We start from the raw sequence: 26,855 nt of genomic DNA, 5'->3' as shown, positions 1-26,855 counted from the left end.
GCAGTGCTACAGACTAGGGACCGAGTGGCTAAGCAGCAGTTCTGCAGAAAAGGATCTAGGGGTTACAGTGGACGAGAAGCTGGATATGAGTTAACAGTGTGCCCTTGTTGCCAAGAAACCTAACTGCATTTTGGGCTGTATAAGGAGGAGCATTGCCAGCAGATCGAGGTACGTGATCACTCCCTTCTATTCGGCATTGGTGAGGCCTCATCTGGAGTACTGTGTCCATTTTTGGGCCCCACACTACAAGAAGGATGTGAAAAAATTGGAGAGTCCAGTGGAGGGCAACAAAAATTTTTAGGAGCTGGAGCACATGATTTATGAGGAGAGACTGAGGGAACTGGGATTATTTAGTCTGCAGAAGTGAAGAATGAGTGGGGGTTTGATAGCTGCTTTCAACTACCTGAAAGGGGGGGTTCCAAAGAGGATGGATCTAGACTGTTCTCAGTGGTACCAGATGACAGAACAAAGAGTAATAGTATCAAGTTGCAATGGGGAGGTTTAGGTTGGATATTAGGAAAAACTTTTTCACTTGGAGGATCGTAAAGCACTGGAATGGGTTACCTAGGGAGGTGGTGGAATCTCCTTCCTTAGAGGTTTTAAGGTCAGGCTTGACAAAGCCCTGGCTGGATGATTTAGTTGGGGATTGGTCCTGCTTTGAGCAGGGGTTGGACTAGATGACCTCCTGAGGACCTTCCAACCCTGATACTCTATGATTCTATGATGTTTTCATGATTAAAGTTTCAATATCTACTTATGTTTTTTGGTGCAGTTGGACTGAAGACTATTTTCTACTTGGGAATCAAATCAAGTACTGTAGAAAATTTAAAGAACAGTGGGATGGAATAAATAGACTTTTGGCTTAGAGAAGTTTTTTTTAAAAAAAGGATGTTAAGGGAACTGGCATTGTCCCTTTACTCATTAGAGACAAACATATTTCCACAACCAATTGAAACCAATTCATAGTTGTATTGTAAATGATACATTCTTCTGCTCAAAAAGTGAGTGTTTAACCAGATCGCAATCCTAAAAACATGCTCATGCACTAGTAACTTTACACATGTATGTTCACATGCATGACATTATTTATATGTGTAAATATCTGCAGGATCACACCTGAAAGAGTCTGTCCTCTTTCTATTTAAAAGCATGTTGGAGGAAAAAAAATCTCAGCAGCAGTTTTATAAAGAAAAAAAAAGTTTTCCTTGGCATTAGACACAGATTTCCTGTCCTATTCCATGATCTCATTAGTAAATGTTGTGGACACACCCCACCCCCAACTTCCAGTAACCCTGGTTCCACAGCCTGGATTCTCTGCTTATTTTGGGAAAGTGACTATTTCTATGTCATTAATTAAATTTTCTCCCTCCTCCCTAACTGAGGCTATTTATGGATCATGAGATCAGGGATCCTGACCTACACAGGAAGTCTCTGAGTGAAGAGGGAGAGAAATATATATTAAAAAACAACCCTCTATATATTAGATGTTTAAATCTTTCTTATTCTTCCCCTCCCTCTTCTGTAAGTATATTTTTAACTGCGGCAATTTCATATTCAAATACGGCAACTAAGAAAACCTAAATGGTGATGGAGAGAGTGTTAAAACACCTTTAAAAACTTATTAGCATTTGACCCAAACCAAAAGTTTCAGGCAGGGCAGGCTCTAGGTTTTTTGTCGCCCCAGGCAAAAAAATGTTTGTCTCCTCCCACCCCAGCCCTGGACTCTCACTCCCTCCAATGTGTCCTCCCCCACCTGCACCCCCTGCCACCCCAGCCCTGGGCTCTCTCTTCCCCCCACCCACCTGCACCTCCTGCCTCCCCAGCACTGGGCTCTACCCCCCACCCCACCCACACCCTCTGCCGCCCCAGCCGTGGGCTCCCCACAACCAGTGCTGACTCCACCTGCTCCTCCCTCGCCTCCAGATAGTCTGGTGCTGGAAGGGTCAGGGTAAGCAGCAGGGCTCCCAGGCCGCCCCTCAGGCCAGGGTCCCTACAGCCAGAGCTCCCACATCCAGGAATGGCTGGGACCCAGGAGGGCAGAGCCACAAGGTGCAGGAGCTGCTCCCCTGCAGCACGAACCACAGCGGCCCCAGGGTGCCCCCCATGCATGATGCGCTGCTGTTGCCAGGGCTGCCTCTAGGCTTTCACCACCCGAAGCAAAAACAAAAAAATGGCCGGAATGCCGCCCCTGAAAATGTGCCATCCAAAGCTGGTGCCTGGTTTGCTGGTGCCCAGAGCCAGCCCTGGTTTCAGGAACAAGCTTACAAAACATGATAGCTTTTCTGTAACTCTCTCTTTCAAGATACAAGTGTGTGGGAGTGGGTGTTTTGCGAGGGAGGAGAGGGAGGCACTTCTCTTATTTAAACCACAGCACTCCCATTCTGAGAAAGTTTAACTGCTTTGCTACCAGACCTCCTCTTCTCCTGCTTTGCCCCCGTTTTAGCTGAACAAACCAATTAGATTTACTTCTGCTTGATTTTTGCCTTTAAAATATTAGGTATGCCAAGTCTTCACCTTCCCTGTGTTTGCTGGAGGAGTGGACAACTGGTGGTGATGGTGGGGAGGAAATGTTAGCCCACAAACTGAAGGGACAGGGGTATTCATTATTTTATTAGGTCAGCATTTCTCCCAGTAGGTGTTTGAGTTAAACAGGTGTTAATTTTTTTTTAACTGATAAAAATCCTTTCCCCCCTCAGTTGCTCAAGATTCAGTGTTTTGTCATAATCTCACTTGGTCTTCAGCTCAGATTATTTGTGGCATCTCTAATATGCCCAATAAAAGTAAGGGTTTCTGCCTATTTCACTATATGCAGTAGTTTGGAAGTTCACAGGATGAGAAACACTTCTTGCCATATATAAACTGAAACTTGGTTTTGCAATAAAGCTTTTAATTACAGTTGGCATTTATAAGGCACCTGCTGGTAGTGATTAGCATCTGAAAAGTGACATCAGTGTGGGAGCTCTGTGTCAGAGATCACACACCAACCAGTTCCTAAACCCCCAACCTGTGTTAATACTGGGTCAACAATCAGAAGGAGATGAGGTAATACAGCAAATTATTTTGTTTACTCACTAAGGGCCAAATCATGGCCCAGCCCTGCATGGACTACACATAGGCGAACTCACACCAGTTCGAATAATAGCCTTCTCTTGAATTGCTGTCTAAATCTTGACCAGAACCAAAAACCAAACTTTTTTTAAAGTGTTAAAAAGTTCAAATGACTTTTTCCCTTCCTTCATTTCCTCGCACGTCTACCACTTCCTAGTTCCAGTTGGGTCTGGAATCAAATACTACAAGAGAGGCTTGCATGAGAAATATCTCCCGCTGTCTGGAAGCAGGAAGTACTGGAAATTTCAAAAGGAAGTCTGTTCTCATGCAATTTCCAGACCAGTTTTGCAAATCTAAGGCTTTGAATAATGTCTGGATAATCAGCCGAATGTCTGAGAACTTATCTGAACCAAACTACCAAAGCCTTCCAACATTCGCCCATCGCTATTTAAATGTCGTTAGCAATCATGCTGGGGTTACCTCTAGAGTTCCATTTGCCTACATCTTGGAGAAGAAAGCTCTGGGAAATGTTGAAGTAAGATTATCATCAGCAGAAACGTCAGTTCATTCATTTTCTACCAAAAAAGGAAAAGACTATTCCCCTTCACAGGAAAGGCTGAGCTGGAATCCTCTAGCCTTCATGGTATTTTAACAGAGACTCTCTTAAGCAGATCCTGGCAGGAAGCACTGCTTGCACTTGGATTCGTTTTTATTCTCTCTCTTTTGAAATCCATTTTGGCTCTCTTTTTTGTTTCTTTTTTTTTTTTTTTAAAGAATCCCATGCTATGAAAAAAATAATGTTAATAGGATGACATCATTAAAATAAGGTCAAGTTGCATTTATTGTTCATTATGTTATCGTATCATCTTTAATGAACAGATGAGACCATGGACTATTTAGATGCTTGCTTGTAACAAAGCAGTGAAGGGCAGTGCACGTTTTTTGTTTTTTGTCATTCAGTCCAAGTACCAAAATAAATTGTTGAAAACTTGAAGGAGAGTTACCCTAACTTGCACTAGTGTAAACCACATCTAAAAATACAGGACAGTTTCACAAGCTTTATTTACCTTTTTAATGGCAAAATATCATCAGGGAGTGACACTACCAAAAGATAAATAAATCTTTCTCAATCTGTATAATCAGGGTATCTATTAAAAATATCCAGTGATTTTTTTTTGTGCACAGCTTTAATTTGTTCTTTATAAAGCTCACTCACTAAATACTCTGGCTCGTAACTTTATTAAAGCGCTTTACAAAAACATCTTGCATGTTGAAAGCACTTCTTGACACAGAAGAGTTATTATAAGCTAAAATGGACCCATACAGAGAAAAAGAAAGCAAGCCAAAACATAAACAAGCCCATTGTTCAGAGTTGTGCTTTGCATCCAGCATTTCAAAACCCTTCACATGCAAAAAATTATGAGCAGTTTGAATAGTCTGAACAAAATAAAACCAAGTTGCATTTGAGATCTATTACTTATTCCTCTGTACACACTGTTCTCTAAGTGAGTTAGGGGGACAACAGTACCCTGGGTTTTTACAGAGTAAGGCACTGGCTCACTTCATAACCTTCACCAAATAACTTTTATTGCCTTGTACTTCAGTCAGCACAGCTGAGAAATAGGTAAAAAGTGCATCATGACTGGAAATGAGATGCTGAGATTTCCTAGGTAAAGGAATTTAAATATCACACATACAGAATGTACACACTTTGTATAGTCACGTATATAGAGCAATCTATTCATCCTGGATACTTCCAAAACATCTGTCACTTTCACATCTAAACTCACTGGCCTATAAACATAAATCAAAAGGTATGCGTGTTTCTTAGGAAAATATTGATGAAAAAAATCAAGATTAATTTCAAATAGCATTCATTGGTTTACTAGCTTATAAATTAACCCAAGAACTGAGATTTTTTTCCCTACATCAGAGAACTAAGGTGACTGGGAAGATTAGTGGTCTGATTTTCAGAGATGCTGAGCACCCATACGTATCCTATTGACTTCAAAGGGAGAATATTTACACAGTTATTTTTGGCTTAATCCAACTGTATTTTCTCTCCTCTTTCAAGTATTCTGCTCTGCTACCCAGCAATCTTACACAAACTTCCTTCCAGCCAGAAGCTAATTACCGATCTATAGGAGGATATTGATAATGCCACCCAGCTTAGCCTGTTGTTTCTGTGATGTGCAGTGCAGTCACCATTATTGTGCAGAAAGAGATGCGTCAGTCTTGTTGTTGCAAGCCTCAGGACCACAGAGAAATTCATACATTACTACCTTCATTACTCCTTTGCCACCTAACTGAATGGTATGCAAAAGTATTAATGGACACATCAAAAGAGATTAACAAAATGATCTCCTTTCACTTTCATGTAAGAAAACAGCAGTTAGAATAACCTTCCATCAGTAGAAAGAATGGTTATGGACAACGAGGAAATTTTAGCTCGTTGTCAATCAGGAAGGAAGATTTTATATTGTACGTCTATTCATATTGGGGATTTTTTAGAACATATTCAACCCCTTTGCTACATACACACACACACACAGAGCGTGAAAGAGAGAGAGAGAGAGACACCCACATTTATCAGTGAGGCAAAATAAAAAGACAACTGTGTACTTGCAGCCAAGCAAAGGAAACCTCATTTCCTAGAGCCAAAACTAGTCTCTCTCTCATGCTGCAAATGGCCAGAATACAGCCCCTTTACTGCAGGTACTTTGTGGGATGCAGGTTATAACCACTACTGAATATTAAAGTCCAGGGAATAAGCCAGCCATGTGCACATTTAACTCTTGACAAAAGTGGAACTATGTTTGCTGAGTCTGTTTATAAGTTTGATCATAACAATTCACTTTAGTACAATTTTCCCCTCTAAGTATGGAAAGGGATTGTACCATAGTTCCTAATGTGAACTCTAATCTCAGTGTTGTTTCTACCACCACATTCTTTTACAAATATAAATAAATTAACTTAATAGTGAATGTAATCAAAATTGGTAAATGTCTGTAGGGCCTTGTTAAATTAGCGCATACTGTACAAAACTATTTTAAGATTCATTCATTTGTAGAAGTTATTAACCATTAATCAAATGTTTTTTAGCTGTTCAAAAACCCCTTGGAATTGAACACATGCAATAAGATATCTAGCTTCAGGAGCCAGACAGAGCTGCAGACAGATGGCGGGAAAATGTGTTGAATATCTGAGGCCAAGTCTACACCACAAATTTACATTGGTAGAACTACGGCGCTCAGGGTCTAACCTTCAATGCAGACAGCACTATGTCAACAGGAGGGCTTCTCCTATCAACAAAGCTACCACCTCTCGCAGAGATGGATTAACTATGCCAACAGGAGGCTCTTCCATCAGCATATGGACACTCCCCGACTTATGAAAGCGTTCTGTTCCAGAACGCCTGGCATAACTCGAATTTTGTGTAAGTCGGGAACATATACCTGACCATTACACAAAAAAAAACAAAAAACCACCACCACTTTCCAGCCTATGGAACTTTTTCCGTAAGTGCAGATTTGCATGTCAGGTTTGCGTAACCCAGGGAGCATCTGTATTAGCCTCTTCACCAAAGCACTACAGCAGCACAGCTGCACCCGTGCAACTGTGCTGCTGCAGGGTTTTAAGTGTAGACCTGCCCTCAGTCCAGTTAGAAGACTTTCCAGGTCCTTTTCCCAATGGCTCCATAGACAGCTGCAGCAGCACAGGAGACAGCAAACAGAGCTGTAAACAGGGGAGTTTAAGTGGGAATTTACAGGGGGAGTTTGGGGGAAGACTAAGAGAGACAGGCGGAGGAACACACAGACTACTGAAGGGAGTGTGCAGTGTTCTATTGCAGTGTCTTGGTGCTTGTTGGGGGTTTGTTTTGCTGTGGGTGGTGGTGTTTTGGGTTGGTTTGTGTTTCCCAGATTTACAGGATTTAGGTGGGAAGGCTATGACAGATACAGAGGCAGCTGTGATAGTGACCCAAGCAGTGGGAGACACCATGAAGATGACTGGATGTGAAAGCTGCGGCATGTTCATGATCCTGGAGAGGGTACCTGAAAAGAGGTTTGTCTGCATGAAGTGCTGCCTGATAGAGCTGATGGAAGAAAAGATCCAAGGATTGGAGATGCAGGTGGAAACTCTGATTGAGTTTAGAAGGGATTGGAGCAGATGATGGAGCAAACACATGATGAGGCTGAAGGGAAAAGCTCAGACTTGCAGATGGAAGCAGGACTACAGAACTCTGAGGGGAGACTGCTGGCTGAGGAAAGTGGATGGTGGAAGCATGTGACTAAGTGAACTGAGCAGAGGAAAAGATGGGCTAGTGAAGGAGCAATAGAGCTCAGAAACAGGTTTGTGGAGTTGGAAAATGAAGAAGGGGCACAGCAGGTAGTCGCTGAAGGTGAGAGGGCAAGGAAGAAGAGAAGAGCAGCTAGCCCTACAAGGAGAGGGGACGAGACAATGGAGATGACACCAAACATGAGCCCCAGGAGAATATGTGATGGGTTACAGAGGATTAGGAATCGAGAGGACTTGCAGCCAGAGGAAACAGGGAATAGACCATACAATCACATTGTCACCAGGAAAAGGCAGGTCTACGTGACTGGGGGCTCCTTACCGAGAAGGATAGACAGGCCTGTAACCAGAGCTGATCTGGAGAACAGAAAGGTGTGCTGTCTGCCCAGTGCTAAGATATGGGATGTGGACCTGAGGCTGAAGAGGATCCTAACAGAAGTGGGAAAGAATCCGCTGACTGCCCTTCATGTGGGAATGAATGATACGGCTAGATTCTCGCTGGAACATATCAAAGGAGACTATGCTAGGCTGGGGAAGATGCTTAAGGAAATTGAGGCCCAGGTGATCTTCACTGGGATTCTGCCTGTTCCTAGAGAAGGGCAACAAAGGTGTGACAAGATCATGGCAATCAACAGATGGCTCAGGCAATGGCGCTATAAGGAGGGCTTTGGGATGTATGGCCACTGGGAGGCATTCATGGACAGAGGACTGTTCTCTCAGGATGGACTTCACCTGAGTAGGGAGGGTAATAGACTTCTAGGATGGAGGCTGGCACAACTGATTAAGAGAGCTTTAAACTAGGAATTGGGGGGAGATGATTAGGAGAATCCAGGTAATCTCCATGCTGGATTTTAACATTGAGAGGGAAGAAAACGAAGCAAGAAAGGATACAGCCGCGGGTAGAAGAATGGTGTAGCAGAGTGGATCTCTGCTCCGGCCCTGAAGGGGTTAAAACAGCCCTGGATAAGGGGCTAGGGCCGGAGAAAGCAGCCTTTTAGGCTGGGCTTATTGGGGGAAGTGGCAGCAGCTGGGGCCATGCCCCAAACTGAGCAACAGGCCCTTATATAAGGTAGAGAAGCCAGGAGCACAGACAGTCTCCCTCTGCCTGCAGTGGGAGAAGGGCCTGGCTGCTGAGAAACCAGACAAGGTACCTAGCATGGAGCAGGGCTGGGGAAAGGCAGTGGAGCTGGGGAGCTCCTGCCTGGAAAGCCCCAGGCTGCGGCCTAGGATTAGGCCAGGAGGTACTGGGGTTGCAGGGTGCAACCCAGGGGTAGGCCAAGGCAGCAGGTCCAAGCCCCTTTGCTGATGATGAGTGGCTGATACTGCAGTCTGCCCCAGGGCGTGGAAGCAAAGTGGGGATAGAGGGTGAGGGGTTCCCAGGAGAAGATAAAGGGGTCACTGCCAGGGGGGCAGAACCCCACGTAAAAGGGGCACCGGGTCCAGGGAGGGACACGGGGCCAGTAGCTGAGAACAAGGCGGATCACCAGCCTGCCGAGGGCGCTCCGAACTGGAGTTTGAGCTAATTCCCGAGGACGACCAGTAGGAGACGCCGCGGGGGTGAGTCAGCCTGGTTACAAATGGACATACGGAGGAAAAGTACTGTAGACACAATTCTAATAGGTGATATTGGTGGTAGAACATCTGGGCCTGATCGGGTAAAAAATGTGAGTGAAGCCAAACAGCAAGAATTAAGATGTACACCAATGCGAGGAGCCTAGATAACAAAATGGAGGAACTAGAGTTACTGGTGCAGGAAGTGAAACCGGATATTATAGGGATAACAGAAACATGGTGGAAAAGTAGTCATGACTGGAGTGCAGGTATTGAAGGGTATGTGCTGTTTAGAAAAGACAGAAATAAAGGCAAAGGTGGTGGAGTAACATTGTATACCAATGATGAAGTAGACTGTAAAGAAATAAGAAGGGATGGAATGGATAAGACAGAGTCTGTCTGGGCAAAAATCACATTGGGAAAGAAAGCTCTAAAGCTTCCCCTGAGATAGTGCTTGGAGTGTGCTACACACCACCGGGATCTGATTTGGATATGGATAGAGACCTCTTTAATGTTTTTAATGAAGTAAATACTAATGGGAATTGTGTGATCATGGGAGACTTCAACTTCCCAGATATAGACTGAAGGACAAGTCTTAGTAATAATAATAGGGCTCAGATTTTCCTAGATGCGATAGCTTATGGATTCCTTCACCAAGTAGTTGCTGAATCAACAAGACGGGATGCCATTTTAGATTTGGTTTTGGTGAGTAGTGAGGACCTCAAAGAAGAAACGGTTGTAGGGGACAACCTTGGTTCAAGTGATCATGAGCAAATTCAGTTTAAACTAAGTGGAAGGATAAACAAAAATAGATGTGACTAGGGTTTTTAATTTTAAAGGGGCTAACTTTAAAGAATTAAGGAAATTACTTAGGGAAGTGGATTTGACTGAAGAACGTGGGGATCTAATGGTGAAGGAAGCCTGGAATTACTTCAAGTCAAAGTTTCAGAAACTTTCAGAAGCCTGCATCCCAACAAAGGGGAAAAAATTCATAGGCAGGAATTGTAGACCAAGCTGGATGAGCAAGCATCTCAGAGAGGTGATTAAGAAAAAGCAGAAAGCCTACAAGGAATGGAAGATGGGAGTGATCAGCAAGGAAAGCTACCTTATTGAGGTCAAAATATGTAGGGATAAAGTTAGAAAGGCCAAAGACGTGTAGAGTTTTCCCTTGCAAAGGGAATTAAAACCAATAGTAAAAGGTTCTGTAGCCATATAAATAAGAAGAAAACAAAGAAACAAGAAGTGGGACCGCTAAACACTGAGGATGGAATGGAGGTTAAGGATAATCTAGGCATGGCCCAATATCTAAACAAATACTTTGCCTCAGTCTTTAATGAGGCAAAAGAGGAGCATAGGTATAATGGTAGGATGACAAATAGGAATGAGGATATGGAGGTAGATATTACCACATCCAAGGAAGAAACCATACTCGAACAGCTTAATGGGACGAAATCAGGGGGCCCAGATAATATTAATCTGAGAATATTAAAGGAACTGGCACATGAAATTGCAAGCCCATTAGCAAGAATTTTTAATGAATCTGTAAACTCAGGGATTGTACTGAATGACTGGAGAATTGCTAACATAGTTCCTATCTTTAAGAAAGGGCAAAAAAGTGATCTGGGTAACTATAGGCCTGTTAGTTTGACATCTGTAGTATGCAAGGTCTTGGAAAAAATTTTGAAGGAGAAAGTAGTCAAGGACATTGAGGTCAATGGTACTTGGGACAAAATACAACATGGTTTTATAAAAGGTAGATGGTGCCAAACCAACCTGATCTCCTTCTTTGAGAAGATAACAGATTTTTTAGACAAAGAAAATGCAGTGGATCTAATTTACCTTGATTTCAGTAAGGCATTTGATATGCTTCCACATCGGGAATTATTAGCTAAATTGGAAAAGATGGGGATCAATATGAAAATTGAAAGGTGGACAAGGAACTGGTTAAAGGGAGACTACAATGGGTCGTACTGAAAGGTGAATTGTCAGGCTGGAGGGAGGTTACTAGAGGAGTTCCTCAGGAATCGGTTTTGGGACCAAGCTTATTTAATGTTTTTATTACTGACCTTGGCACAAAAAGTGGGAATGTGCTAATAAAGTTTGCGGATGACACAAAGCTGGGAGGTATTGCTAACACAGAGAGAGACCTGGATGTCACATAGGAAGATCTGGATGATGTTGTAAACTGGAGTAATAGTAATAGGATGAAATTTAATAGTGAAAAGTGCAAGGTCATGCATTTAGGGATTAATAACAAGAAGTATTGTTATAAGCTGGGAGTAACAGAGGAGGAGAAGGACCATGGAGTATTGGTTGATCACAGGATGACTATGAGCTGCCAATGCGATATGGCTGTGAAAAAAGCTAACGTGGTCTTGGGATGCATCAGGCGAGGTATTTCCAGTAAAGATAAGGAGGTGTTAGTACCATTATACGAGGCACTGGTGAGACCTCATCTGGAATACTGTGTGCAGTTCTGGTTTCCCATATTTAAGAAGGATGAATTCAAACTGGAACAAATACAGCAAAGGGCTACTGGGATGGTCCGAGAAGTGGAAAACCTGTCATATGAAAGGAGACTCAAAGAGCTTGGCTTGTTTAGCCTAACCAAAAGAAGGCTGAGGGGAGAAATGATTGTTCTCTCCAAATATATCAGAGGAATAAATATCAGGGAGCGAGAGGAATTATTTAAGCTCAGTACCAATGTGGACACAAGAACAAATGGATATAAACTGCCCATCAGGAAGTTTAGACTTGAAATTAAATGAAGGTTTCTAACCATCAGAGGAGTGAAGTTCTGGAACAGCCTTCCAAGGGGAGTAGTGGAGGCTTCAAGACTAAGCTTGATAAGTTTATAGAGGGGATGGTATAATGGGATAGCCTAATTTTGGCAAATAATTCGTCTTTGACTACTAGCAGTAAATATGCCCAATGGCTTGTGATGGGATGTTAGTTGGGGTGGGATATGAGTTATTACAGAGAGTTCTTTCCAGGGTGTCTGGCTGTTGAGTCTTGCCCACATGCTCAGGGTTTAGCTGATCACCATATTTGGGGTCAGGAAGGAATTTTCCTCCAGGGCAGATTGGCAGAAGCCCTGTGGGGTGGGGGGGTTCGCCTTTTTCTGCAGCGTGGGGCACAGGTCACTTGCTGGAAGGTTCTCTGCACCTTGAAGTCTTTAAACCATGATTTGAGGACTTCAATAGCTCAGACACAGGCTTGATACAGGAGTGGGTGGGTGAGATTCTGTGGCCTGCGTTGTGCAGGAGGTCAGACTAGATGATCATAATGGTCCCTTCTGACCTTAAAGTCTATGATTCTATGAACAGCCCATACGAGAAAACATACTCTTGGCTAGAACTTGAACTGTGCTCCTGCATTTCCTGCAAGGAATCCACAGACTTTTTTCAGAGCTCATATTAGCAGCCCTTAGAGGTCTCCTGGGGTCACGTGGGTAGAAAATGCAGGTACATGGCCAGGAAGCAGTCTCCAGGTAGCAGGATCACAATAGTTGGGGAGAAAAGCAGGCCAGCCAATCACACTAACTGTTCACTAACTTCCAGACACACCAGAGACCTGTTTCAGGGTACTGGGGTCCAGTGTCCTTCTCTCTAGCACTGAAGCCCATTACCAATCTCTAGAGGAATAACTGGATGCAGTTGGAAATTTCACACAATCAGTTGGACTTGTAAGATTTTTGCCATTCTCTGAAGAGCAGCTCATGAGATTTTATTGCTACTGAATGCAAAGCCTTGTTATGCTTGGACAAAGCACGCAAGATCTTTTTATAGGGGAAAAGGCAATATGCCGCATTTATTGAGAATACAGCAATTAACATACCCTTAGCCCAGTCCAGATCTGCAGATCACCTCCTCCACATATCTCTAAAATTTCTACTAGCCTTCAACCTTTTTCTTACAAATCAAGCTGCTCTGCAAGACAGCACACACCCCACTCACAAATGATCTAAAGCAGTGGTTCTCTACCTTTCCAGATTATTACCCCTGAGGGAATTCTGCACCAAAAAATTAAATGTTCTATGCACAATATTTTAAAATTCTGCATATTTTATTTGTCAAAATAACACAATATATTCATACCATTTTCAATTATTTGCTGAAAAGTATTTTGAAATCAATTACCAAAATAATTGAAAATGGTGTGATTATATTGTTGTGTTTCTGTGTTATTTTGACAATTAAAATATACAGAACTTTAAAGAACTTTAATTTTTTTAAATTTTTCAGTGCAGAATTCTCTCAAGAGTACCAGGGGTCTGTGAGACACAATTTGGTGTGGGCAGCTCGGTAGGCGGTCTGGGTGCAGGGGGGAATCTGCATGCACAGTGGCTGGTTGCAGGGTTCTGGGTCCAGGGGGAATGGGACTCTGCAATGTGGGGTGGGGGTGAGGTGAAGGTGGTTAAGGCTCTGTAGAGGGGAGTGGACTTGGTGAGGTGGGGGGTCAGGGTGCCGCTGGTTGGGGCTCAGTGGGATGTGGGTCCAGGTATGGGAGGCTCCTGATATGGAGGGGGCTTGGTGGGGGTGATTCCAGATGTGTGGGTGTGGGGAGGGGGTCACTGTACAGGGATCTGCTCCCCCTGCCTGCCCAGCCCCTGTGCATCCACCCCCCTCAACCATACCCCCCCCGCCCACTGAGCCTCACACACCCCTTGCACCCAGACACCCCTCCCTCCCCACACGGTGCAAAGCTTCCTACAGCAAGGGGAAGTTTCTGGGGCTTGATCAGACCCAGCCCCAGCTGCTCCGTGCAGGGGAGGGGGAACTCTGTCTCCCTCATCATCCGTACCCCACCCCCGCTGAGTTGGGACTCATGTCCATCCCCAGACCACCCTTCCCCCAGTGATTTACCTCTCTCCCTGACTGCCTGAACAGACACATCTGAGTTGCCAGGAGGGGTGAGTGAGCGAGTACTGGGATAGTTTCACTTTGCTTTCCCACAGAAACCATTTTCTTCAAGGAAGCAAAGGGATTCTGCGGCGGGTAGAGGGACATTTTTCTGCTGAGCCACAGTTGTGCAGAACTTCCCCAGGAGTAACTACTGTACCCCTTTCAGGAGTCTCAAGCCTGAACCCTGTCACCCGGGGCTGAAGTATGTAATTTAGCTTTGCGGGGTCTGCTATGGTGTGGGGCCCCAGGCAAATGCGCTGCTTGCTATTGCCTAATGCTGGCCCTGCACTTGTGAACCCCCTAAATCCATCCTGTGACCTCCGTGGGGGTCGAGAACCACAGATCTAGATGAGTTGACATGCCCCGTGGCAGACCTCTGCATACCTCTGTTGAGAACCACTGCTCTAAAGACACTGGAACAGTGAAGGGGCAAAATCAAAAAAGACTAACCTCTGGAAAAGTGACATTTAAAAAAAAAATTACATTTAAGATAAATGAGTTCCAGCTCCGTGTCCTCTTAATCTAAGCCTAATCATTTTAACCAAGGAAATCTGCAACTAATTACAGAATGTACAGTATATAGAACCTTAAAACCTCAAGACCTAAGAAATCATAAGTTGCTGTAAAATTTTTAAGTAAGAGCACAGACCCCTCTGGAAAAATTTACATGAAAATTTAAAGAAAAGTCAGAATCCAATCCAAAACACATTCTCCAAAAATACAAATGTTATACACAGATCTTTAATTAGTAAGATCCTATAAGAAGACATTTGAAAACCATGATGCATCCTTTGCTCACAGAAAGGTGAAGCTGTAGCTCTTGAATGGTCTACACTGTCTATTAAACTCCGTCTTTTTCATACTTTTTCTTACATGGTGTTTAAGTCAATGGCATGCAGCTTCCATATCCTCAGCTAGGCTCTACATGCTTCTGCATACCAAAAATGAGGTGAAATCAGTAAAGAAAGGGGAAAAAATGAGAGAGAGAGTCCTGTCTCCAACAATGTTATGTTGGAGTCTACACTAGCACTTGTGTTGGCAAAACTTTTGTCACTCAGGGTGTGAAAAAGACATCCCCCTGGGCAATATGCGTTTTGCCAGCATAAGTGTTCATGTGCACAGTGATATGTCATTGGGAGATGCTCTCTCGCCAACATAGCTACCACCATTCCTTGAATTGGTTTTATTATGACAACAGGAGAGCTCTCCCTTGACAACATAATGTGGCTACACGAGCGTTTTTACAGCAGCACAGCTGTATCAGTGCCGCTGTAAGCTTGTAAGTATAGACATGCCTTTAGACCTCCTGCTCGGAGTGCCCCCTATTCAGAGGTCAACTCACACAGGACCCTGGACTGGGACGTGGTGGAATGGGAGGCCTTGGTTCCTGGGCCCCTCCTACCTGAAAGACTAAGGCTTCTGGACCAGAGAAACAAGGAGCCACCACAAAAGTTGTTTTTAAAAATTAAAAGCAGAAAAAAATTCAAAATGACAAATAAAATGCAAGAATCAGTATTAATTTCATAAAGGAATAACAAAAAAATGTTAATTTTCCACTGTGTTTTCATATTGTAAGCTGACCAAATGTACACACAAGAGTGATTCATGAACACTAACAATATGGTATTCAAATTTTATTTAACCACCACAATTCACCACTCCTTAATTTTATAAGGAAGATATTAAATACCACAAGCAAATATAGTTGGTACCAGTTCTTACATGTACTGCAAAATAATCTAATAAAAAACCCTGTAACTGAAAAACCTTTTAAAAGATTAACTGGATTCAGAAAATGTGATAGAAAACAGCCAGAAAAAAAGCCCCCAAAGGTAATTTTTAAAGTGTAAAAAATAATATTTAGCTTATAATAGCAATAATGACTTTGGCACAGAGCATTTCCTGGGGATTAATTAATTTTAAGTCAACCCAGAGCCAAATCCCTCCAAGTCAATTATTAATCTCCAGGAAATGCCTTTTAGAGCCACATTCATTACTTCAGCTCCTTCATCTACAGAATCTTGAACTCAAGACACGTTAACAGGTTTTGCACAGCAACAATTGAGGACATGGTCAATCCCTGAAACAGTGCAGGGAGAGAGTATAGTATGCAATTAAAACTGCATAAACTAATAGCAATGTTGAAGTCTAAATATATAATCCATTACTTATTGAATTGGTATTTTGAAACAGGTTTGATTTTTTTAAAATAGAAGCTTAGCAGTTCTCTTGTAAGGCTTTATATTTAAGAGGTGCTGCCCTGTTTTATGGAAGAGCTTTGTAGCACAGACTCTCTTTTCCCATTGCTAAGTGGAAATTATCCAATTACTATTCTGCAGATGGATGTAGACAAATTCATATACAGGTTTCCTGCACTCCTCCCACAGTAAGTTTGCTCTGAAAAACTTCTGTGGACCAGTAATCAGCCTGGTTTAAAACTTCACACAGCTTGGTTGTTATGGGTCTGTTGACATTACTGAGAGAATGCTGCTTACTCACAACTATCAATTCAGAATCAAGCACTGGAAAAAAACAAACCTAACACCCTATTTGAATGGAGTTATGTTTTAAAACTTTCATCTGTATGCTTCACTCCTCCATGCATTATGAAATGTCACAAGAAGTGTTTTCTCGCGCTCTTGCTCTTTTCTGTACTGAAAGAACATTACCAGCCTTAAGCAGCATTGTCAGCCTGTCAGAAACCTCCTTTATGTCCAAGACAAGCATACTAAGCTCTGATAACATGAATTTACCTGGATCCTGTTTGAATCCCTTTAGAAAGTGAAAGGTTACTGCAGAGGGATGGGGAAGGAAAGAAAAGAGTTGTGCATTACTTAATTTCCAAGAAAAACGAAGGCACCTTTGAGGGCATTTCATTTTCCTCTCAAAGGAAGGGAGAAGAGTCTGAGTAACACAGAACAGAGGAGGGAGAAAGAAAGAAACATTCTGGGGCCAAGCAGAGTGAAGTTTCTCTAGTCAGGAAGTTCAAGACAGCATCATCAATGTCCTGGTGCACCAGAATAAAACAAAAGGAAAGCAAATCATTTACAGCATTCTGAATAACACTAGCCCCTTGCTTTTTCCACTTGCACCTCAAAGTTCACTTTTGCAGTCAATATAGATAACTGGGTGAATGTTAAGGGCTAGTGATATAAAAGAAGACAGACTAGATGATTTGATTCTTCCTTCTCACCTTAAACTCCATGAATCTATATATTTCTGAAAGCTCTTTGCAATATTCAGAACATCTTTGCATGGTGTACCCTGGTTCTTCAGCCCTTATGCAGGCAAAACACGCATTGACTTCGGAGATTTGCTTGCAAAAGGACTGTGGGAGCATGCCTTATGTTAATAAAAAAAAATTAAAGGAGGGGGAATCAGTTTTATTTATAGATCCTATTAACACCACAGGAGATATTTGAGCAAGTAGATGAAAGCAAACAATTACCATCAGTTCCTGCCATAGAGCAGTGATATACAATGTGCCACAGGGCAAGCACCACTTAAACAAATATAGGGTTACAATTCTATTGGAATTTCGGTTCAGGATGCCATTTATCTCCTGGCACCATCTTGAGCTGCCTGTCTTAAAAGTGAGCAAAAGAAACTCCTAAGAGAGCGGAACTGACCTTTTAGAGCAAAGGCTGATAAACTTCTAGATTCAAGTTACAAGTAAAACAAGCGAAGAACCAACTGCCTGGTGCTATAAAGAATAAGTCATTGAAAGCTGACTGTTACTTAATTGCCTCTAGAAAGGTCATTAAGCTGGGTTTAATTTGGTATTTAAACTGCATTCCTAAAAGAGACAGGGGACATGTTTTGTTCCAAAAGGTTTGTCACTCTGAATGCTATTATATTATTGCTAAACCTCAGTGTTAAAAGCATTGCCAGCTAAGAGTAGAACCAGGAATTTAAATTGAGGGGAGGGAGAGATACTACTTAAGCATTTTGCAAAATAAATGTATATTTGCTCACAAAAGAAAAAGCTGTAATGATCTTAGTTCTTCCTCTTCCTTTCACTTTAACCATTTCTGTGTCTTTACAGGCCTATTATTACATTTGAAGACCCATGAAATGTATAACCTTAAAGCTATCTAAGCCTCCCATACTGAACTTAGGCTGTTTACAAAGCACTTAATGAATGGGGTATTGGGAGAAGAGACCTAGAAAAACATTGTTTAATCAATGCAAGAAGAAGAATTAGAAATGGGAGTAAATTGCTCCCCACAAAGACATGGCAGAATAATCTGTCCCCTGGAGGACTGACTATGTAAAGACAACTGTGATCCAGTGCAACGAGCTTATAATACACTGAGAACTACTCTCTTCTGTAGATATGCACTGGATTCAATGTTACAGGTCAGCACTGGCCAATGGGAGGAAAACTATTCTCTAAAAGTAATGGAAAAAATATATATAGGTGAAATTCACCTCTGTGTAGGGGGCCAGAGATAGCCAATACCCTACTTAAATCCCAGTTAAGCGGAGTTTAAATTTCAGATTAAACTCAGATATAAAAAGTAACAAATCTTTACACTGGGCATTTATTAAATCATTTTTAAGAGGATACATAGAATCGGGACTACAGAGAGCTTTTCTAATGGCAGCGATCTACTATTTGTATATATTTTGGGTGAAGTTAACTAAAAATAAGATGTAAATGAGAAGTGGCGGTTTAAAAGAAAATAATTTGCAGAATTAAACCTGGTGGCACACCCATGGAAAAAAAATAATGGGTGCTCAGGACTCTCCAGCCACCTGCTAATCAGCTGTTTGGCAGGCGGGAGGCGCTGGGGGGAGGGGTGGAGTGGGGGAAAGAAGAGGCGGAACAAGGGCAGGGTGCGATAGGATAGGTGGCGGAGTGGGGGAGCATCCACCCAGAAAAAGCGAAAGTCAGTGCTTGTGCCTGGTGGTTAGGGTTACCAGACAGCAAGTGTGAAAAATCGGGACAGTGAGTGGGGAGTAATAGGCACCTATATAAGAAAACCCCAAATATTGGGACTGTCCCTATAATATTGGGACATCTGGTCACGCTACTGGTGGTTTAAAGTTTGATAACAAACTGGAGATTTGCATTTGATAACCAACAGTTGTGTCTTTAAGCAACAGATACTCTACTTTCACTTCAGCCTCTGGCTAATAAGTGTATGATAAATCTGAAGCCCCAGAACTGTTCTCTGGTTAATGCTAAGGAAAAGATTTCTCTCTTTCCCTCGCTCCAGATTACTCCCCCACTTTCCTTTATCCCAATCTCCCCTTTTTATGCCCTCCTCCCTCAAGAATAACTCTCATTCCTTGCTTTTGCTGCTCAGTTTTTCCCAAACAGCAGCAGGGTGGAATTGACCTGATTCCTGTCAGTTTAAGTGCTGCCTACATAGTGTGACTAGCAGCCATGAAACAGACCAGAGTAAACCTAGAAAATTAACACTAGAACATTTCCACCAATACTGAAATAATTTGATTTACCAATCTCTGCCCCCTTTTTGTGGTCTCATTCCATACATCTGTGAGCAATCAAATTTACTGCCACTAATGGTGATCGAGAGAGAATTTTCAGCGTTCACACCAGAAATGTTTGGGCTCAGTGTGAAAACATGCTCTCTCACACCCATACACAGCTGTAAAGCTGTCTGGTCTCATGTATCAGAGAGCCAGGATTCCTGAGTTCTATTCCTTGTTCTAGTGCTTACACATTAGGGTAGCTTTGAACAAGCTCTTTAACCCCTCTGGGCCTCAGTTCTCCCATCTGCAAAGTAACTTTTACAGAGAGGTGGTGTGAGGTGTAATGAGTTAATGTGCTTCCACACACTTGGAGGAAAGACATTATGGAAGTGCATAATACAGCTGATGTAAGGTAGGAAAGTCAGCTGTAGCTAACAAAGGGTTGCATCAAATTACTTCTCTGTAGGAGAAGGGGGGGCTGTAGGAAAGAGAAGAGGAGAAAGATGGATGAAATAGATCTGGGGCGGTGGGGGAGGGAGTATCTAGTCTTGTGGTCAAGGTACTGGAGTAGGACTCAGGAGATCTGAGTTAAATTCCCATAGTACTGCCATAGATATTGTGTGACCTTGAGCAAGTCACTTAATCTCTGTGCCTCACTTCTCCATCTATAAAATGGGAATAATCATGTTTCCTTTCACCCACCCTATGCAATGTCCCATTTAGATTGTAATTCTTCCAGATGGGAGCTGTCTCTTATTGTGCATGTGTACTGCCCAGCACAAGGCAGGCCTGGATCTCCGGTGGGGCCTCCAGGTGCCACCGTAATAAAAATGAATAATAAGCGTGAGTCACTATTCCATGACACAGGTTTCTCTGGGTAATTACAGCTGTCCTTCACACCTTACTCAGGATTTAGGAGCAAAGACTTCAATCTAGTCCTTAGAGAGTGAACACCTGGAGGCAGCAAAGTTATTTATGAAGGGCCATGCTATGCATCCTTGTGGGACTGTATAAATAATAATATCCTTATGTGTAACCATGAGATCCTGGATAAAAGATGCTATAAATACATTAGGTATTATCTTGAGTAATAATTTCCTGTTTTCGAATGGGCTATCGCTAAATGATTGCTTGCCTCTGAAATTTCAGTATAGGTGGGATTGGAAGCTCCAACTATTATTAAGGTTGCCTGCCTTTTCTCATTATAAGACCCAGTTTTCAGTTGCTTATAACTTAGCTAAACTTTAATTGTTTGGACTGAAATCTTACATGCCAGGTGTCTGCCTCATAGTGTATGTTTGCACAGCAATGTAAGCCTGGGCTTGAGCCTAAGCTCAACTCTAATGCCCCTTGCCTCCACATACCAATTGTGCTAACCTAGGGCTCAGACCTAGGATCTCAGGATGCTGCAGAGCTGACCAGCCCTACTGTATTCCTGTGTGCACATGGCTCCAACTTGACTTGGGTCCCGGAAGTCCTGTGGATGTATCCCAGAGCTCCTGACACAGGATCCGTTCTGCAGGGAGCCAGCACAGTGACTGGAAGCACTGTTAATGCCTAGCCAAATGCACTTCTCCTTCATGCTCCGGCCCCTCGCTGCTGTGTAGAGCTTGCACAGAGCAGATAGCAAACCTGACAGGTGTGAGGGCAGCTCCCAGCTGCCAGCATGTTAGGGATCATCCGTCCTTTGGCCATGCTGAGCAGGGAGCTCTGCCGTTCCTTTCCTTACAGGGCAGCTGCTTCTTCCTGCTCTATTCTCTGTCCCTTGCTCCTGGACTCCCCTGCCCTCCCTGGGGCTGTGTGCGCAGAAGCACCCAGGCACTGTGATGGCAGTGAGTGGGAGCCAGCCCCCAAACTCCTCCTCTCCCTTCCAGGGATCCCTTATCCCCGCCTCCTGGGCTGCCATAGGAGTGGAGATAAGGGATCCCCAGGGGGCGCTGGAGCACACTGCACCCCACGTCCTGGGGATGCATTTCACTAGAGGCAGCTGGGCTGGTGGGGGGGGGGTGTTCCTCTGAAACCTGCATTTTATGTCAAACTTCTAAACAGGCAAAAATAAATAAAAAACCAACCAACCAAAAACATCTTAATTGAACCTTCCAGTTTAAAATTTCAGAATTGCAAAGTTTCATTTCAATCATTTGACAGCCCTGGAGACTGATGTCCTAATTATCCTTAGAACAGGTGCACATGGGCAATGTCCTGCCAATGTAACTCAGCCTAGAGGTGGTGAGCCCAGGTCCCAGATTAGATGGCTGAATCCTTTTGGCTGAAATTTTCCTACAATATTCAGTTTGAGACAGATAGCTAGAATGAAAAATTTCAGCCCAAATGGTTAAAATTCAGCAAAGCTATAAGCAACTGAAACTAGGGTCAGACAACCTTAACAGGAAGGATCAGACAACCTTAACAGGAAGTGATATAGAGATGAAGATCAGACAACCTTAACAGGATCAGACAACCTTAACAGGAAGTGATATAGAGATGAATTTTAAAGTGTGTGTGTGTGTGTGTGTGTGTGTGTGTGTGTGTGTGTGTGTGTGTGTGTGTGTGTGTGTGTGTGTAATATCTATTATTAGCAGTTATATAATATCTATGCAACTTTATATTTTTATTTTATTTGTTTTGCATACTGTGACTACAGACTATGTTTGAACATTTTCCATATTTTAAGAAAAAGTGTGCGTCAAGTGATCAGCAATGCTGACAATCAGTGTTGAGTCTGTTTAGTAATGGTGAGAAGCAATGGGTTCGAGATGCAGTAAAATAATGAGTGAGTGTACAGGCTTGAAAAGCCAACCCCTTATAGTAGCCTCTGCCTAATGTGTCTCCCAATTAAAAGGGCTGACTGTCAGAAGCTATGGAAAGAAAACTTTGGGCTTTCATCCATGGCACGGAGGACAACTGGCTGTAGAGCAAAAAGGAAAAAACAGACAGGGGAATAAATAAGGTCTTTTCAATATCAGTCAGTGTCCCCTTTTTCCCACCATGAGAAGCAACGGTAGCTCTGCCAAGTAATGTCACTGTCATGGTCCATGCACATGTTTTTTTCTTCCACAAGAAAAAAAGGCAGCAACAATAACACATTTGTTTAAGTAAATGTTACTTTAATAATTACAGTGTTAGGCCAACATTTTCCTTAAGCCATAATCTTAGGCATTCTGTTTTAATGTCCCTTATACACCAATTTTGTTTTGTCTAAGATGATAGCTTTTTTAAAGTCTCAAACTATTGTCCTCTCACTTGTAGTTATAACCACCATATGTAAGTTCATTGTATTTAAATCTACGAGGCATTACTCTGGAGACTTATTGAAAACACACTGGAGAGACACTTAACAGTACATCAAGAAGAATATCAGAGGCAGATTATTAAAGCCCATCATTGCTAGCCATGTTTTTTTATCCTAAAATTCCCCTCTGCTGAGAAAGAATATCATGTAGTTGGTTCCTCTCCACTTGGGTGATATTCATTAAACCGCAGTTGTTGCTAAAAGTTTCTGTGCAATAGACTCTTTCACTCAAAAATGGCTCCACTAGGGGGATTCTTGTGAGTCGTCATTTTTATTTGGTATTTTAGATCTGGATTTTTGCCTGGGCAATTTTCAACCAGGAACAAAATATGTATTTTTTTAAAAGAATTACAATGTATACTGAGTATAGATGTCAGAAGATGGGAGTGGACCTGGAATTTGTGATTAAGAATATTTCAGACAAATTATATCCACAGAGGTGAGTGAGTAAGTAACACTGGTACTGATGCAATTTCTGCACAGCTATAATCCAGTTCCCATCTGGATAAACTATGAGGCCAAAAGCAGAGTATTTTATCCTAATGAGAGAGCTGAGTGAAAGAGACTGCTGTAGAGTAAAACTGTGCAACAGCACTCCTGTCACTCTATCATTTTTAAATGAAACTCCACAAAGTAGTTAGTTGTTGAGAGAGAGAGAGAGAACACAAACTACAGGCGCCTCAAAAAAGAGCAGAGGTTACACTTCAAGCAGTATAGCAAAGGGATTTTGAAAATGTAAAACTATACGCTCACTTGATCTGTGGGGCACATTTTCTTAACAATTGCTAATTTATATTAGAAAGATTCACTAAAGAATGGGATAAACCTTAAAGCAATCTCTCATTTGCTTCCAGAAATTGCTTCCTCACATCTACCTCCGGACTGTGTTAGATACAGGTGCAAGCTAAAGCATCGATAGTAACAGACTATCATCTTTAGCTTGTTCGCAGACAGTACTTGCCAAAAGGAACAAATGAGGTGCGTCTAGTGGTCTAATTAGCTGATGTGTAGAAGACATTCAACCCTAGCTACAGAACGAAACCATATAACTGTTCAAAGCACATATATTGAGTCCTAGTCCTGTTCCCACTGAAGTGGAAACACTCTAATGGCAGCCAGGACAATTCCTAGAAATCTACATGTAAAACTCCCGTTAACATCACAGTGTGTACTGGCAACTGTCATTTCTGTGTGTTTAGTCAAAGAACTACAGCATACATGTAATGTACATTGTCTGACGTGGCGCAATACAGAACTATTGCTCTGCAGTTTGTAAAAGTACCTGAAAATAGGATATAATGCTCAAAACTGAAGGCTAAGAGAATTACTGTCCATTAGAAGTGTTTCCCCACCTCCCCATCCTAGAGTAGAAGAGTTTTCCTTATAACCAAAAACGATCCGTCTTTAAAATATATGGGAGAAATCCTGGCCCCATGACTTCAATGGGGCCAGGATTTCACCCATATCTTTTTGCCTCACCTGTGCTGTAGCTTTTAACTTCTCTGTGTTAGCTCAGCGTGATGTGACCAACAAGCAATAGCAGAGCTTCAGCAAAGGGAACAATTGGGAAAGCCATTTGAGATAAAAGTAAATGATAAAAATTCCCCTTATACTTTACAGTGTCTGCTCTTCACAATTTCTTTAACACGTGTTTCTGCCATTCGGAACCATCTCTGGCACACCTCTATTTTAAAAGATTATTTAAATTATTAATTTTAAAGAACTTAGTTCCTATATCAGATTAAGCCCATGAGAAAAAGGTGTAAATCTAAACATGGAGAAATCAAAGCTCAGACTCTTTGTTTTTCAATCCCATACATTCTACTGTGAATTCTAAAGCAACCAACCTCTTTCCAAATAACCATCTTTCTTTTTCATTCCCATAGCCATCTCAGCACCAGCAACACATCAGTCCAAAATGATGTGTAGAAATACAAAATCCATCAATACCACCGATTAAACTCACAAATCAAATAGCTTAAGAAAAGACCTAAGATAAGTGGGTACAACCTCATGGAGTTCCTTGGAGATGTGGCTATTTAACAATGGGTCTTAATTTGTCCCCAGATCCATTAGGTATGTTAGCAGTAATATTACAAAGCCTCAGGGAGATTGTCCTTTCTTACCTTTTGCCACATTTTGATAAAGAAGAGCTCCCTGGAAAAGTTGAAGAACACGTTGGTATCATAGGCATCATCCCCAATGTTAGAGATGGAGATATTAAGTGAAATGTTCTTTACTGCTCCCAATGCCAGATAGGGGGTTTTGTCATCAACACTGTAATCAGAAGTGAGAACACAAGTTAGTGCCTTGCAACTCGCTCACTTTCTTCCTTCCACCTTCAATTGTTTGAGACCAAGATCAATATTAAAATGCATATCACATATGAGATGTGTACATAATGGTACCAGCATAGTAATGTCTGAATTCTAACCCTGGTGCTGACACTGGCCATCTTGCTGGCCCTATGCAAGTCACTTAACCCCTTTTTGTAAAATTGAGATTTTAACCTACTGTATCATGACAGAGCTATTGTGAGGATTAGATAGTTATGGCTTATACAGTGGTTTGACAATAAAGTGCTATATAGGGCTAAGTATTGTTATAGTAATATTCAAAGATAAATGCTCTTCTGTTTTGTTTCCTAAAAATGGAAAGTTATTTTAACATAATAGTAACTTTCTGAAAATCCTCTTATTTTGAGCTTCTCTGCTGGAAAGGACAAAACTAAAGAGGGCTAGTCAACATCTAGAAATCAACTATATGCTGAAAAGGAATGTTAAGACATTATAACCATCCACCAAATAATAATTAGACTGGAAGTTCTTTGGGGCGGCGATTATTTTTTTGGTCTGTGTTTGTGAAAGAATGAGCAGGATGTGGGGCTCCTAGGTGCTAACACAATGCAAATACATACATACCAATCTATCCTAAATCTGTCTTTCCCAACACACTTGTAATACCTCTCTCTCTCTCACACACACACACACGTGCGCGCGCGCCCTCACTAGGTATTTGCAGTACATTTAGGCATTCTGGCTAGTCTAGAACCAGAAAAGTTCCTAAATAAGCGTAAGATAAAGTGTTAATAGACCCAAAAACATAGCACTAGGGGTTAAATGGAGATAATTGAGTGAAGTAAAAGGTTGTATGTTGAATGTAAGTTAGAAAATAAGCAAAGGTAACAAAGCAGCCTAAACATCACCAATCTGGATTTGATCATTAGTGTAAAAGGAATCCAGTTCCACTTAGCCCTGGTCTACTCTTAAAATGTAGGTCAACATAGCTACATGGCTCAGGGGTATGAAACATCCACACTCTTTAGTGATGTAGCTAGGCTGATTTAACCCCAGCATAAAGACAGCTAAGTCGACTGAAGAATGCTTCCGTCAACCTAGCTCTTGTTGCTAAGTAGGCGGTGTACCTACAGCAACAGAAAAAACCCTTCCATCGGCACAGGCTGTCACACTACAGGATTATGCCTTCGTAGCTACAATGCTGTAGCTATGCTGCTATAGTCCCCGTAGTGTAGCCATACCTTCAGTCACCATGCAAAAGATGGAGGATGTCACTGGGAAGGAGTTGTGTGGTGGCTCAGAAAAGAGCCTTCTAGTGGCATGTCAGAGGAAAGCAACAGTAAGGAATTTCAGATGAGGTGCAAGCAGCAAAGTCAAAAACATCCTTTAATTACCATTAAATAAACATGAACCCACACCATGGCAGGTATCACCAACACCCGCAGCAGCACGCGCGCACACACACACACGGTATCATTGGGAAGTCTACTGTCTGACCAAGCAGCTTTTCAACACTGAAAATAGTTTAAATGAAAGGAAGTCCTATGGAGTCTACTAGGATTTCTAACCAGGGAATCACTGTGCCTGGGACTTACATGGGTCTTATGTTTGCACGTTCTGCTTTACTCAATCCGAACTCAGAATGAAACCCTCGAAAACTACTAATTTACATGAGTGGGCTTATCTAATGCAATTTTGTATCTTCACTTCTGACTTTAACCCACCTCTGTTTAAGAGTCCAATCCTTTCAATGTACTACAAAGAGCCCACATGCTGACCTCAAGTTGATTTCCACGTACAACCATCTTATAGGAACAGAATCTCCTGGTAAATGGTACTGAAGTGGTAACACAAGCTAACATGAGAAAAGACTCTCTATGCTTCACACATCTGCAGCTAAAGAAGATTCTAGAATCTAGTATCCATAGTTATATCACAAGTTCCCCAAAGTGATTTGGGGAACTTGTGATGGAGCAGTAAATTTGGGGTAAAATATTCTAGACACCTTCTTTAAAGTTGATCCTTATG

The 26,855-nt window shown here is 42.2% G+C and overlaps 1 protein-coding gene across 1 annotated transcript in view; it reads right to left on the bottom strand.

The window, feature by feature from the left end:
• ITGA9 (integrin subunit alpha 9) overlaps window positions 1-26,855 on the bottom strand; it is a 299,490-nt gene that overhangs the window by 94,523 nt on the left and 178,112 nt on the right. Inside the window, exon 18 of the mRNA XM_030551304.1 lies at window positions 24,657-24,807. Coding sequence (XP_030407164.1) covers window positions 24,657-24,807 — 151 coding nt within the window. The remainder of the gene's footprint in view (window positions 1-24,656; window positions 24,808-26,855) is intronic.

This window comes from Gopherus evgoodei, chromosome 2, assembly GCF_007399415.2.
Source record: "Gopherus evgoodei ecotype Sinaloan lineage chromosome 2, rGopEvg1_v1.p, whole genome shotgun sequence".
Lineage (NCBI taxonomy): Eukaryota > Metazoa > Chordata > Testudines > Testudinidae > Gopherus > Gopherus evgoodei.
This window is presented reverse-complemented; position numbering and strand designations above follow the sequence as displayed.